The sequence below is a fragment of the Odontomachus brunneus genome, unplaced genomic scaffold, assembly GCF_010583005.1.
Source record: "Odontomachus brunneus isolate Ranch 3 - 2012 unplaced genomic scaffold, Obru_v1 Obru_scaffold_094, whole genome shotgun sequence".
Classification (NCBI taxonomy): domain Eukaryota; kingdom Metazoa; phylum Arthropoda; class Insecta; order Hymenoptera; family Formicidae; genus Odontomachus; species Odontomachus brunneus.
In genome coordinates this window covers 584092-598515 of record NW_022639544.1, presented here as the reverse complement: position 1 = coordinate 598515, position 14424 = coordinate 584092, and the positions used below count along the sequence as shown (strand labels likewise).

The following is a 14424-nucleotide window of genomic DNA, read 5'->3' as shown; positions in this document are numbered from 1 at the left end:
ATATATATTTATATTTATATTTATAATATAGTATCTCGTAACCGAGAAACGTAATTACCGATCGGTCCAACTACGCAATACAAATGGGCATGAACAATGGGGGCGGGTGCATACAAAGTGTTTGTCCTCTCGCACACGAAACGCATCGTTTGAAATCCGTGGCTTCGCCTCCCTTCTCTGTTTTCATTTCTTCTATTTTAGTTTCACGGCGCAGCGAGATTCCACTTTATAAAATTCTATGTATCGAGATAGAATCTCATTGCGCGCGCTCGCTTATTACAATTTGCCTTGTCCCGATCGCGGACGTACTCGGGTTTTTATTTTCTCGTCTCGCTTTTCCTTAATTAAGCGCTGCTCACCTGGATCGTCCCACGAGGATCGACTCACGCGACACATTAGGTGAGTATCGTTTCGGGGGGGGGTGGGGGGAGGAGTGGGTCTGAACGTTCGTATGTATACGGGTAAGTTAATTACGCTAAATTAATAATCACGAAGTCGGAGACGCGATACGACAGATGCCCAATGAGGACCGATCGACGGTAATTGATCCTTCCCGCACTTCGAGCGATTTGACGATTGGTCCTCGCGGAAGCGTCGTGTATATCGCCGATCTCCTAACTTACCCGCCCTCCCCCACCTGCAAAGTCGGTGGTAACGATACAGTAATATATAGTATGACATTACGACGATGGCGGTTCATTAAATTTGTCTTCTATAGTAACGCGACGATCATGACAACAATGTGATAACAATGAGGCTCCCCTTTCAGCATGGCGATAGTGAATAATTATAGATTAAATCGTAATTAAATCATAATAATGACGCAAGCCGTCGCGGCAAACGCGCCGCGAGTCTTCTCAAGTGTAAAGCGTTCTTTATGTCGAAATTATAATCAATAGCAATTAGTATAAAGGTATAAAGAGATACGTATTTTTCACAAGGTAGTGTGTGAGAAAGAAAGAGAGGGAGGAAGAGGGAGAAAGAGATAGATAGAGATAGAGAAAGATAGATAGATAGATAGATAGATAGATAGAGAAAAAAGCGAGAGAAAGAGGGGGTGAGAGAAAGAGAGGGGAGGGAGAGAGAGAAGGGGGAGAGAGAGATTATAATTATCAATGAAGTATCATGTTTTTGTGCAGAACAATTCTTTTCTATCAGTAGATCTCATTTTTTCCCGTTAAAGGTATTACACGTCACGGTAAATATAGTAAGGTTTGCTATACTATGTCAATTATAAGTGGCTCCTGTCGTGTTTTATCACCCGTAAATATTTCATACCCCCTCCTTCGCCACCCCCGATCTATCCGTTCGTCCGAGATTATTCCTCCCGTGACGACATGTCAACACCTATATAAAGAGACAGTTAAGCTATGCGCAATTTGTGAGTATGTATGCGTGTTCATTCGCTTATCGTGTGTGATACACACAAGATTGTATCTACGTGGGAGCGTGTGTTTGTCCGTGTAAATGTACGTGATTGTGCATCAGCACGTACCCGGTGCAGTGCAATGACGTTCGTACATGTGTTGTTGTAAATGGGGCGCGAAAGTTCATGAAGTTGCACGATGAATTTTTTCGCTTGAGTGGTCCGAGGGTTACTCGTTCTATTTTTCTTTTTTAGATGGATTCTACTTTGGTGACGCGAATCGCACAGAATCGAAAGAATTTCATCGGTGATTCGGATGATCTCAAAAAATCAATGCGGTCCGGTTACATCTTGAACTACGCTGGTGTAATTATTTTCACACCTGTAAAGTAGATGACAGATATGCCGAGATAACTCTGATCGATGTGCTTCAAATGTGATTGGAGTCATTCGATTAAGAAGGACCACTGCAAAACTTCAGCAACTTCCGCCTGCTAGATGTGCGTGAGTGTGCCCGTCGAACTCCATAGCTTCGGCCTTACTCTCTACACATGTATATCATATTTACATCCACACCATTTATTAATTTTTCGCGCCCGCTTCTCGACATTGTCTTACCTCTAAAAAAAAAGAGGAAAAAATAGGCGAATTTAAAATGGGATGGGTAGAAATTCACTCCGCGAGATTTCACTCTCAATCTTCGAAATCGCAATTTGATGTTGTGATATCGTGATTTGTTCCAACTTTGTATCTTGATAAAAGGTTTCAGATCTAGACGAGAGTAAAGACGGAGACAGAAATTTCGATTTAAACAGAGTCTCTAATATGTCAATGAAATAAAGTTTAATTCCGATCTCGAAGACGAGCAATTAAGTTTCATGGAACAAATCTTTGTCATGTTCGCGAATCTGCATTTATGCAGACTCGCGACATCGTTAATGAATCCCTCTTCCCAAAATCATTGTACTACATTAGAGTTAAAAGCGTAATTACGTGACTCGTATAATTTGTTGAGTTCGCTCGTTCTCGCGCTATCGGGATGTCAATCTCGCGATTATAAAACGAAACAGAGTGAAATCTTGCGAAATGGTAAATGTGAGACAGGATATCGCGGTGACTATTTATATCAGTGCTCAAAATTACTTGCACTTTCAAAATTTACGCCTACTTTCTTCCACTTATCTTCACCGCTTATCCGTCGAGCTTCGCGAATGGCTGTCGCGGCATTTCGCTTCAGGATCGTCAAATTTATAAAACTTTCGGGATTTTGTCTAATTTTTGAAGAGTTCTCATTGAAATTGATGTTCTATCGTTGTAATTGCAATAATATCGATTTGTTGTTTGCACAGGTAAAAAAACATAATATTATATAAAAATAATACGCATAGTAAAAACTTTTCATAGATAAGGGAAAGAGTTTTACAAAGTTAACGATTTTGAGACGACAGCGACCGTCAATCGCAACTTGACCGGAGAGAAAGAAGAAGAAGAAAATAACATAGCCCTCGAAAATTGTCTTAAAAGTGCAAGTAATTCCAAACACTAATTCACAAATTAATAATAATAATATTAATAGTTAGTAATGATGATGATAATAGTAATAATAATGATAATATAAGTATGCACGAGTACAGTGTCTTGGTCGAGGAGGGGGGAGAGAGAGAGAGAGAGAGAAAGAGAGAAATGGAAATTATAATATTACAATTATATATAATTATATTATATATTATGTATAATTTGTAATATTATGATTACAAAAGAAATTATAAGCATTATTATTATGTGGAGTACTCTAAGTAGAGATAAGAGCGCTTGCAGAGTATCTTCTGCATTTACTTAGAAACTCAGCAAAGCTCAGACGAGTCAGGATGGACTTAAGTGTAGAAGATAATGTTGAAGATGATCGTGATGCAGGTTTATATCGCAAGTTTTATCCGGGCACATTCGCCTAGTGAATATTGGCAGCCAGCGCTCAACATAATAATGATAATAATAATGATCATAATAATCGCCCTTCTCGATCAGTAGTGCGTACTCATGCATATTCATGACTATCAATATTATTGTTATTATTATCATGATGGACCCATAGGGCAGACCTGTCAACATAATAATGATGATGATGATGACGATAATGATAATGATAATAATTGCCTTCCCCAACCAGCTTATTCACGCATACTCACCCTTTCACGCACACTCTCCCGCAACGTTTTACTATATCTCGCCTGTCTTCTTTTACTGCGCGCTTCTCTCTCTTTTTTTTTTCTTTTACTTAAAACGCTACATAGAAATATCTTCGTTCTGGGTCCCGCACAACTTTGTATCTCTCGCAACGACGATGGCTCGTACGACGTGACCGTCCTCGCCGGACGACGAGGATCGTGCTCTCAGCATGTGAAAGAATCCCTCTCTCGAGGAAAACAGGAGGATGCAATTTTTCAGTGGTACGACCGCATATCTCTCGCGCCGCTTTCCGGATATGTTCTTTAACGAATGACATTCAAACTCTTCATTACGGAGAGATAACTTCCTCTTTGATGAGCAAGTGTCGGCAAACGTTTTATTAACTTTCAGAGCCACGTTTCTTCTCTTTCTATCACAGAGGATATTCTCTATAGAGAGCACGTGTTTCGTCCAATCGCGATGTTTCGTCTTTGAATCAGCAACAGCAACAGCGGAGTCTTCCCTTCACGCATAATCGTTATCAGTGCGCGCGCGCGGTGTAAATTGTAAGTGTGTGTAAGGTATACATATTATTATCGTGATTCGCGCAGTGCGATACGATTGAATTTAAGTGTCATCGCAAGAACGTGCCTCCTCCTCGATCTGGATTGTTTGCAGCTCACTAAGTTCTACGGTAGCGACGGTCGCTAATGCGAGGTGCAGTCCATGGCTGTATATGTTTCTAGGTGTATGTGTGTGTGTTTGTGGAGATGCGTGTGAAACTCTTAAATCATACGCGTCTGATTGTTTTGCAACAATGATTTTTTTTTGTACGAACATACCTCTCGCATGCATCTACTTCTTCGACAACAGCGATCGGAAAGATTTGCGATGGCCCGATGTGTCAGCTGCAATTCGTCGTGCTATCACATGCGCATCTAGCGGCAATTATTATTCAGCGTTTGCGCTCACTTACGAGGATAATAATTATCACCGAGGATAACAATCGTTAGAGTAAACCGGCAATTCGGCCCGATAGTTATTATCGCGTGATTCCCGTTCTGGGCGTGATCGTAATCGCGCGACTTACATAGTTCCGATATCCTTGCGCACCACTGATCTCTCGCCTAAGCGCTGCCCTCCCTCTCCCCCCCCTCCCCGGTTGATCTAAAGGACGGTCGCGATATAAGTATTTGTCGTATCGGCTTCGTGATCTCCGAGGTGCAAGCTCTCCCCTAAAGCTCCTACTAATTCGCCATAAAAAATAAACTCCCTATCGGCCGTCGTGTAAACGTGCGCGTGTCTGCACGTCCGTACAGGGTGTCCCCGGACCTATCGCGGTCCCGACGCTCGGGACAATCCGCAGACGAGGGGAAAAGCGCGCTACGTACGCGGGGACATCCCAGCACGCGTGGTCGCGGTGCACGTGTTGGCGTGTGCGGAAGTGTTCCGCACGCGTACGCGGGTACGCGTGCGCGTCCCGTGCGATATCCGGTCGTCGTCCTCGCGTGTCGCTCCTTTAATCTGTACACCCGAGAATACACACACACGTGAGTTATATATATTATATTTATATTTATATATATATATTTTTTTATATATATATATATATACGCACAAGCTCTTCTCTATAGCTTCACCGTTCTTCTCGAATGCCTTCGCGGATGATACGCTTAACTATGCTAGCTGCAGACACACTCTCCGACACGCACACACAACGAGATTCGCTCGCAGTTTCACCGGCGGGCTTTGCTCCCTCTCCCCCTGTCTCCACCCTATACCCCCTTCCTCTTTCCCTATCCGAGCGAGCAAGTTGATTAAATTTAGCGCAATAATCACCACCTCGTATATACAGACGATTTGCTCTCCCCTAACTAACTCTTCCACTCTTTCCGGCTCCCTACCCCAAGTAAACTTCTTCTGCACTTTTCTATCGGTTCCCCCGCGAATGCTGCTCCCAAAACCCGATATACGCTGCCTCCTAAGGATCATGCGATAGGATTTGGATCCTCTCGACCGTTATATCGTCCCTAATATCTCCCCCTCTGCGGCAGACCCGCGACGCCACTTCTCCTCTCATCGGACACTGCGTTTAACATACATAACATCATATCGACATAGGTAAGCGTAGTCCACTATAGCTGTGGTATAGTATAGCACTCTGCGGAATTTTCGCGAAATTTTCAGTCGTTACGTCGTAAAGAGTAGTATCCGTTCGTCCTACGATGCCTCCCGGCATACATCGGCATCCCGACACCCCGTTCGTGTCTCCTAGGGGTTGCTCTCCCAGCGGGCGAGCTGAATACGCCTGGTGTCGAGGGAGGGCGAGAGCAGCGACTTGAGGGACGCGCTTGGCGGCGAGCCGCCGAAGTACTTGAGGGTCAGCGGCGACTGCAGATGCCTGTGTCGGATCACCTCTCGCTCAGCAGGCAGTGGCCAGAGTTCCTAGCGGACAGTCGGGGGACTGATCTGATTAATCGAAAATATCCGGCCACTGCGGTGGTCACCCCTTCCGTCCCGAAAATTCCGCTTCTCCGTTTATCGATCGTCTAAAGGGATGTCTTTTTTATTATCCTTTTCCTTTTAGATTCTACATTTGACATTATAATCGGAATTGCCGGGTCACAGAAGAGGTATGATAAATGAACGATGATGGGATTTCGTTTATGTCGAGAAATGGATACTCTGATAATCCGAAAGTAGTTTACCTGCAGCGAGAGAGCCTCGTCTCAGGATTCGCCCTGCTTGTTTCTGCGACCAGTCAAGGATCCAACCAGGGACTTCAGGGTAGCGCCTAACCCTCTACCGTTCGGAGTGTTGAGACTGCTGGCGTTTCTGAAGCCCTGCGGATGTGCGTCCAAACATTTTTGATACCTCAGCTGAAAACAGACAAAGAAACATCTTCTTAATCCAGACATGATTGAGCTGGGCGGATTTGCGACTTGATGGACGATCGATATGAGATCGTTACCTTGCAAGCGGCTTCAATCGTCTTGCAGAGTGCCCCGCTGCTGGGCTCGCAGTTGAAGACGTGTGCGATGAACAAGTCCTGCGCGGTGTGCATGATAAAAGCGCATTGCTTTACGTTGTGGCCGATACCGAGGAATGACAAGTAGCGTACTCGACATTCGGTGATGAGCTTGTCGTCCTAAAAATGATCGTTAGAAATAACCGATCGTATTCTGATGATTTTGATGTTTATACAGGAAAAAAAGTTTATATATTATTAAATTTTAGTCAGAGATTATAAAAAAATAATTAAGTGACTGGAAAAATATAATTAATTCTAATCATTTTATCACAAAATTTTCACTTTTTAAAGATATTATGTCAAGTATTTCTTCTAACATTTGCTAATGCTTAATAAGAGAAGTATATTGATTGCCTCTTACAGAAGAAGTATATACTGAGAAAAAATACTTGAAAATTTATTTATAGGGTATGAAGTATATTTCACAGAAATAAAGTTTATTCTGTATAAAGTTTATATTTTACAAAAATAAATTTTATATCCTCCAACAAATAAATTTTTAATTATTTTTCTTCAATGCAAACGAAATAAATAATGTCGATAGTAATAACTTACATTCGGCGTAAGAATGGAAATCATGCTAGGAGCGACGGCAACATTGACATTTCGCCACTGATTGATCGGCGTATTTGTCACGATATGTTCTATCGCCTCGTTCAAGACCTCCATGCCCGTCGCTTGGCTGACTTGCATGGATCCGAGGTACTGCGCTCGCAGTACTTTCTTTGGCTCCTCCATCGGCGTTGGAAAGGATTGAGCTGTGCAAAAATAAAAATACTTAAGTGAGTTTTTCGCTCTTACTCTTCTAAATAAATTTCTAAATAAATTTTAAGTTTAGAACGTTTATCCTACAAATAATCTTTTTGTAGGTATCTACGTGATTTTTATCATTCTTTAATTAGGTAATGAGTCAGGAAACGTGTCACTGGTTACTTACTGACTAGTGCTTGACCGTTTCTGTGAAAACGTCGATGTTCGGTCGGCAGATTCGTGGGTCTCGTGGCTAAACTCGTTCGTCCGTTGATGTCCACCGGTTTCGCGAGATTCTGATGCTGGGACCGCTCGATCATTATCTTCTTACAAATATCGCGAAGCGTATTTGCGATCGTGCGCGCCGGTATGTCGCAACGGAACACGTGGCACATGTGTTTTCTGGTCGATCGGTCTCTGGCTACGTAAGCGAAGTCCCTGGAAGAAGTAATTAAACACGCATTTAGCGATTGAACGTTGCATCAAGTGGAGAAGGTGCGCGTTCTCTCTTTTATTTTATCGTTTGAAAACACTTGGGTATCTTACCTTTCGCTGATGAATCCAAACAGAGAAAAGCAGACATTCATGAAAATAACGGCAATTTATTAGTAACCATATACTGCATTTCTGACAATAATTAGCAGACATTCCAAAGTCCGAGGTTACTCAATACTTCACTCACCGACAGTGATCTCTCCCTACGCCCCATACCCTGACCGTATGGATAGGTTGTGTATTCAGTACAGTGAGATTCTCCGGATCGATTAGCTTAAGCGCGCCCTCGTCTAAGTCCATAAATAGATCCTTGCCCTGAAATATTTCGTAATATATCTCTCGCGTGTTTATCGCGTAGCAAAATCGATACTTAGTCCGTGGTCATACATTTGAGGGGCCAAGTGTCCTAAATATACGCCCTCACAGGTCACGTGCTCATATTATAATTTAATAAATGTTATCACCTGACTTTCCCTCTTTTCTTTTTTTTTACAGACATTCCCTTTTTATAGGTTTTACTCTGTAGTTTTACGGTTGCAATGCTTTTTGGGGTTTAGCGTGTTTAATTTCCGAAAGTACTTACGTCGCCCCATCGACCGACGACGTCCAGCAGATCGTTTCTACCGAGCGAGAGATCCACGATACACTTGTTCACGGCCTTACTGCTTCTCTCGGGCGTTAGGTCTTCCTCCGCGATCTCCGTCCAGCCGAGGGATCGCACGGCGAATCTGATCGGTTTGTCCCTGCCCTCGGAATCCGCTCTGGCGGGATAGCTCCTTCGTCTGTAATATGCGGGATAATTAATGCAAATCGTCGGCGACAGCCGCAGACGGTGTGAGTGAGTGAATGAAGCGAGGTGACGCGTTCGCTTACTTCAGCGCCAATTCCACCTTCCTCTTATTCTCCAACTCTTGGTCTAGCGCCGAGCTCGTGTTGCTGCGAGTCACCGTATTCACCATACCACTCAACGTGTGAAAATTGTTTATCTGTAACGTCACGAAGTTGTACGATGCAATGAAACGTAGAAATCGAGTATGATGATAGAGGAGAAATCGTATCATCTTATCAATCGTACTTGATTTCTTTAAATGTTTGTAGCACACAATAAGATATAATATGAAAATTTGTTGTTACATTTCTCATTGCCCATTTATTACTCATTTATTTCTCATTTTCATCATACATATCGACAATATCCAATGATAATGATGAAATTGATGAGGTACGACTCTCCTCTGACATTAATTCTGCCGTATAATCCCTGTACTAATACTGTTGATAATTCTATCAACTTTATCAATTAAAATATGAAATTAATTAAAGCGAAATAATTGAGTAATACGTAATAATGGAACGAAATTTTACGATCGAATATTCTACTTACGCTATCGTTATCCTTGACCAGACTCCGGCGTGCCTCCGTTTTCGAGTGCAGCGGCGCCTCCGGCGGTTCTCTCTGTATGTTGCCGCTCTTCACATGCCAATAATAGGGTCCGTTTTCGTCTGAAATATCATTTGATCGATCGCAAATAAAAGCCGTGGCTTCTATGCCGCGCAGCCAGAGTAACGGTCGCAGAAATGCGACACTTAATATACAGTTAATTCAACCGATTCCAGTTTATAACAGTCGCGTTAAAATAGCCGCGCACCAGTTTTGGGTCGCCGACCTAAGTAGGGATTAGGACGATCGGGTAAATCGAGAAAATACGAGAAAATAATTGAATTATAAAAGGCCAATCCAATTGCTCCTAATCCGATCTTTATTTACGAATACAATTAATCTTTCAATCAATCCTTGATATGAAAAGCTGTCGACTGGATCTGTAATTCCTCTCGCATCGCGCGAAAATAGTTTTCATGCAGAATTTTGCACACCTTTATCACATTACCCTAGATATCAGCAATTTATTTTCTATACGATATGGTCTAAAATCTAAAAAAAATCGCGATCTTATCAGAACTTGATAATCGCGCGACCGCATTCGGCGCTAAATACGGATGCGCTCTTTTCAGCGCCAGTATCGATCGTCGCGCGTGCTCGATAACCTACCCTCGTGTTTCTGCCAGCCGGGCGGCAGATTCTCGTCTTTGTCCTCGGAATCGGTGCCGTCCACGTCCGATGGTTTCTCCTGGCTATTGTTCTGCAGAATCGCATTGTTCTTCTGGTCCTTCGGCTGTCGTCGTTTCACCGGCACCGCGTACAGCTCGCTGTTCAGGCCACCCTCTACGTGCGGCACGCCGCCCATCTCTGCGGTCTCGTTGTCGGGTTTCTCGCAATAACTGAAGTGCAGAGTCAAGAAAACGTGGCGTCAAGAAACACCGACTGAGTTCATTTCGAAGAGGACGATGCATCGCGTCGCATCGCGACGAGAGGTGTCCACTGAATGCTCAAATAAGATAAAGGTTGTACCAAAAGATATCTGAAGCGACTCCCGAGATTTACAGACATCTTCCTCTCTTTCTTAGATAAAAACTTAGAGGAGACTCGAGTTTTGCTGGAAGGAGGAACTGGAAAATTGACCCAACTTTATCGTTCAAACTTCATACACGTCTTGTAAGTGTGTAAATAGCAGATTCTAGGGTTAATGGCTATGATCTTAGATTCTTATGTCGTTAATTCTCATTCCAGCTACAAAGCGCACCCAGAAATTCCTTTCCGGAGAAGCCACAAGTTCTCATAGTCCTAAACAGCAAGGAATGCTAGCACATGCGTCTCTCTCGCTCTTTCCACCTTCTCTCGAATACGTTTATAGCTCGAGCGTACTCTTACTACCACATTTTTTAAACATTCGCGCCTTTCAGCGTGCATTCCACGGTGTGGGTAGAAAAGGTAAAGGGTGTCAAGGTCGGTACGATTGGTCGTGTGGAGAGAGTTATAGCGGAAACATAGGGAGTCACATAGGGGGTGATCGCAGCTTTCGCTCGTTCAACAGTGAAAAATCAGCGATACAATGCACAGCACAAGCTATAAATTCCATCGCAAGCAGTATACAAAGCCCCGAGGGAAGAAATGTCCGTTTTTACTTATCGGCCTACTTCCGATCTTATTTAACGACGGCTGCTATTCTTGGCTCGGCTCCGGCCCACGTTTAATTTGTTTAAATCCGTCTTGCATCGTCGGCTGGATGGTCACGCGACAAGGTTATTTGTTGAAATTCTTCCTGCTTTCTCTCTCTCTCTCCTTTCTCTCTCCCTCCCTCCCTCCCCCCCTCTCTCTCTCTCTCTCTCTCTCTCTCTCTCTCTCTCTCTCTGTCTTTGCTGTTTCAGCGTTACATCGCGAAAGTCCACGTGAGAGCGTGATCGTGGTCGCGTTCGCGTGACTTAAGGGAGTTTCAGTAGGACGCGTTTCAAGGCGAATCACGATCGCCGAAATAAGCGGGTTGATTTATCGCGTCATTGTCCGGCTGTGCTCGCGTTTGCGGGCGAATCGCCCGACCGTTTCGACGAACATTCGCGGCGATCGTCATTGACTCCGTTGGAACGACAAATTGATTTCCGCTCGCTCTCGGGCCGATCGTACGGTCGTCGCCGCGTCTCGTCGCGCTCGTAAACCACTATTGATTCTACGCGAGACGGAGTCCCCGTTTATCGCCGCTACGAGAAATCCTCGCGTGCTAATCGAACCAGCCGGGCGCGACACGAGCGCAGGCCAGAAGGAGATTATTTACGGCGGCTGTAAAATAAAACGTCCTTTTGCGAGCGGGTGAGGAGAAATTGCGCTTCGTACTCGGCAGCGATATGAAATTATATATCGTACGAACGACACAAAGCTCCTTTGAGGAAGTCGGGGAGAATTGAAGTGACTGGTGCACGCACCGGAGAAGAGATTATAACAGATGTCTGTCTAACGAGCACTTCGCCCAAGGAGATGCAAGAACTACGCACAACTTTATTCAATTGGAAAGCTACAGAAACGAATAAGATTGAAGAAACGAATTGCAACTGATCAAATGTAGATAAAAAAAGTCAATAAGAGCACAAGATATTAGTACCAACGCCTGGATGTTAATAACACTGATATCTAACTCTGGACATTCTTGTTGTTTTGCTTTTTAAATACATAAATATTTAAATTTTCAATATAGAATATGTGTATATATATTTTTTATGTTAAAAATTTAAATATATAAAGATATTTAAAGACTGAAACAAGAATGTCCAGTTAGGTGCCATTAGAGTCCAGGCATTGGTACTTTTATCTTATATTGTACATCTTGGAACCTGATGATTTATTCCATAATTTCCCGGAGTTTCACGGTTTTGAAAGGACAATTTAAATGCGGCCATCGTGCGTCATATATCGTCATATATATATTACAACATCGTTATGAATTTGTGATCGTAACGCGAGACGATCATTACGAACGCAGTGCATAAAGCAAGCGTTCGACCTCACAGAAGCCAGCACTTTGAGCCCACTCGACCACTTTGCGCCCGTCGAATTCAATCCGGTTATTCATTCGCTTTTATCGCGCACCAGACTACCACCCCGAGGCAGGGCGCGATGCGGACGGGGAAGCAGCGTCTCTGCTTGTGGAAAGGTCAATTTTACTTTGTAATGCCAAGACCCGAGACAAGTTCGGCGTCTGCTCGGATGCCCGCGAAATTTTATTTTACTTTCTGATGCGCGTCGAATCAGCGGCTACGTCGGCATTCGAGACTCGAAACTTTGCGCAAATAAACGATGTCTATCGACGTGAAAATCGCGAAGAAAAGATCTCTCAAGATCCACCTTGTCCGCGCTGCAGCGTGTCGTTAACTCGCGAGTAAAATGTCACGCGCGCGAGTCATGCATTCCGCGGATAAATATAGTGCATTTCAACGAGCATTGGCAGAAGCTTCCACGCTGGAGAACGCGCGCGATATGTCAAAGCGAGAGAGGGACACGTCCTCTCTACTTGTGGAGAGTGTGTTCCAGTTCTTCGGCTGTAATCCGACACTCGCGACTCGTTCCTGCAGGTGTACATATCCGTCGTATCCGCATCGCGAGCAACAACAACGCGAGTACAACGGTGAGCTCAACAAACAAAGCTCGGAGTCGCCTACACCTGCGAGCTGCGGGGGTCGCTTACACACGAGCGAACTCACTCCCCGCTGGTGTTCGTTTCGATGTGTGGCGAGATTCGCCCCGGCGATCGTTACTGCGACAAATAGAAGCAACAACTTGGACACACAAAAGAGAAGCGACGAGCAGCAGCAGTAGCAACAAGCGGATGATCATCTGCAAGAGACAGGGCATGGCGAGACCACGACGGAGAGAAAGAGAGATAGAGACAGAGAGACAAAGAGAAAGAGAGAGCGAGCGTTCGTACGTACTTTCTAGACCCGGAGACGCCCGCAGCGTCGATCGATGCCGCGGATTCCGACTGAAGGGGCTGAGATCGAGGCAGGATCGCGCTCGACGACGAGGACGACGATCGGGGATTCCCGTTGAGGGTGTCGTCGACGAGAGCGGACTCCGCCACACCCTCGCAGCCGTACCTGAATCAGCATCGTTCATGCAACGCATTACAAGGGAATGAATCGCCGACGACGAACCAGTGGTGGTGGCGGTGATAATGATAATGCGACGTTTGTATTGCTCGTTTGTTCCCTCAACCCTCAAGCGCGCGCGCGCAGTACGTTGTATTTAATGAGACCACGACGCAGCTCTTTCTTCTTCATTACTCTTAATTACCTCCACTTGTTTCGTTGTATTATTCTTTATCTTCGTCACAAGAATATAAGCCGGATTATTGTTCAAGCATCAAGTTTTGAATAAACCTTCAGCGATATACCTATTGCGATTCTTGGTCGTTCATTGAGTCTTAAGCGGCCATTTGTTATTTTCAATGGCCTCCTCTCTATTGTCGCGCATAGATATATTAATTTCCCAGTGCACGCGACGTTAACAATTGCTGATTTATCATGCCGTCGAGAGACAGAGCTTCCCGGCCGTGAGTACATTACAAATTCAGTTACTGCGGAATGCACTCTTATTCCGAGCGCGCGTTCTCGCTCTTCGCGCGTAGGAGGCGCGCGGTAGCAAGGAAGTGGCATTTTAATTAACGATCGGGGAACAGAGCCAGGCACCGACGTGGTTAGTACAGGGTCGCTAACCATGTCGAAGTAATTAAGGGATTAGCCGAGCGGTTTGCTGACTAACGCCAGCTGCCTCTCCTGAGTATCGTTCGGGCATTAGGAGTACCTCCTAAGGGCCACCGCGTTCCCTTCGAACGTACCCACTCAAGGAGCACGGATCTTGGACTTCGAGGCCTTAATCGCAGGGATTATAACAAACTATGTGAGCCCAGCGAAAACTTCCGTCCGGGATCGACTTTGTTTACTTCGCTCGACGCTCGAAAGTCCGGTATTAAAAGTTTCAGCGAATTACAATAAAACTATTTTTATAAGGTGCATAGAATTGTCTCCTGTCCCCCTCCTCGGCGGACTTTAAATAATCATCATCACCTAATTTTATTCTTCTTGTTTCTCGGTTTAGCCAACTAATAAATATTGTAATTTCAACGAGAGTACCTCAAGAATTCGTATATTGTTCATAATAAATAATAATGAAAGATCTATTTGATTATTTTAAGAAAATTTTATAATTGTTAAAAGTGCACTCTCGTCTGGC

At 44.2% G+C, this 14424-nt stretch overlaps 1 protein-coding gene across 8 annotated transcripts in view; it reads right to left on the bottom strand.

Annotated features, from left to right (window-relative positions):
• Positions 1-3599: 3599 nt before the first annotated feature.
• Positions 3600-14424, bottom strand: part of LOC116848388 (protein Fe65 homolog) — a 238874-nt gene continuing 228049 nt past the window's right edge. For 5 of the 8 annotated variants that reach the window (XM_032824424.1, XM_032824421.1, XM_032824422.1 and 2 more), the window contains 12 exons: positions 13125-13289; positions 9859-10088; positions 9193-9311; positions 8682-8794; positions 8392-8590; positions 7996-8123; positions 7860-7865; positions 7501-7751; positions 7119-7321; positions 6504-6680; positions 6241-6411; positions 3600-6081 (listed from right to left, as the gene is read on the bottom strand). In XM_032824424.1, coding sequence (XP_032680315.1) covers positions 6262-6411; positions 6504-6680; positions 7119-7321; positions 7501-7751; positions 7860-7865; positions 7996-8123; positions 8392-8590; positions 8682-8794; positions 9193-9311; positions 9859-10088; positions 13125-13289 — 1741 coding nt within the window. In that variant the 3' untranslated portion in view covers positions 3600-6081; positions 6241-6261. The remainder of the gene's footprint in view (positions 6082-6240; positions 6412-6503; positions 6681-7118; positions 7322-7500; positions 7752-7859; positions 7866-7995; positions 8124-8391; positions 8591-8681; positions 8795-9192; positions 9312-9858; positions 10089-13124; positions 13290-14424) is intronic. The other 3 variants (XM_032824425.1, XM_032824423.1, XM_032824426.1) reach the window with 3 other exon arrangements.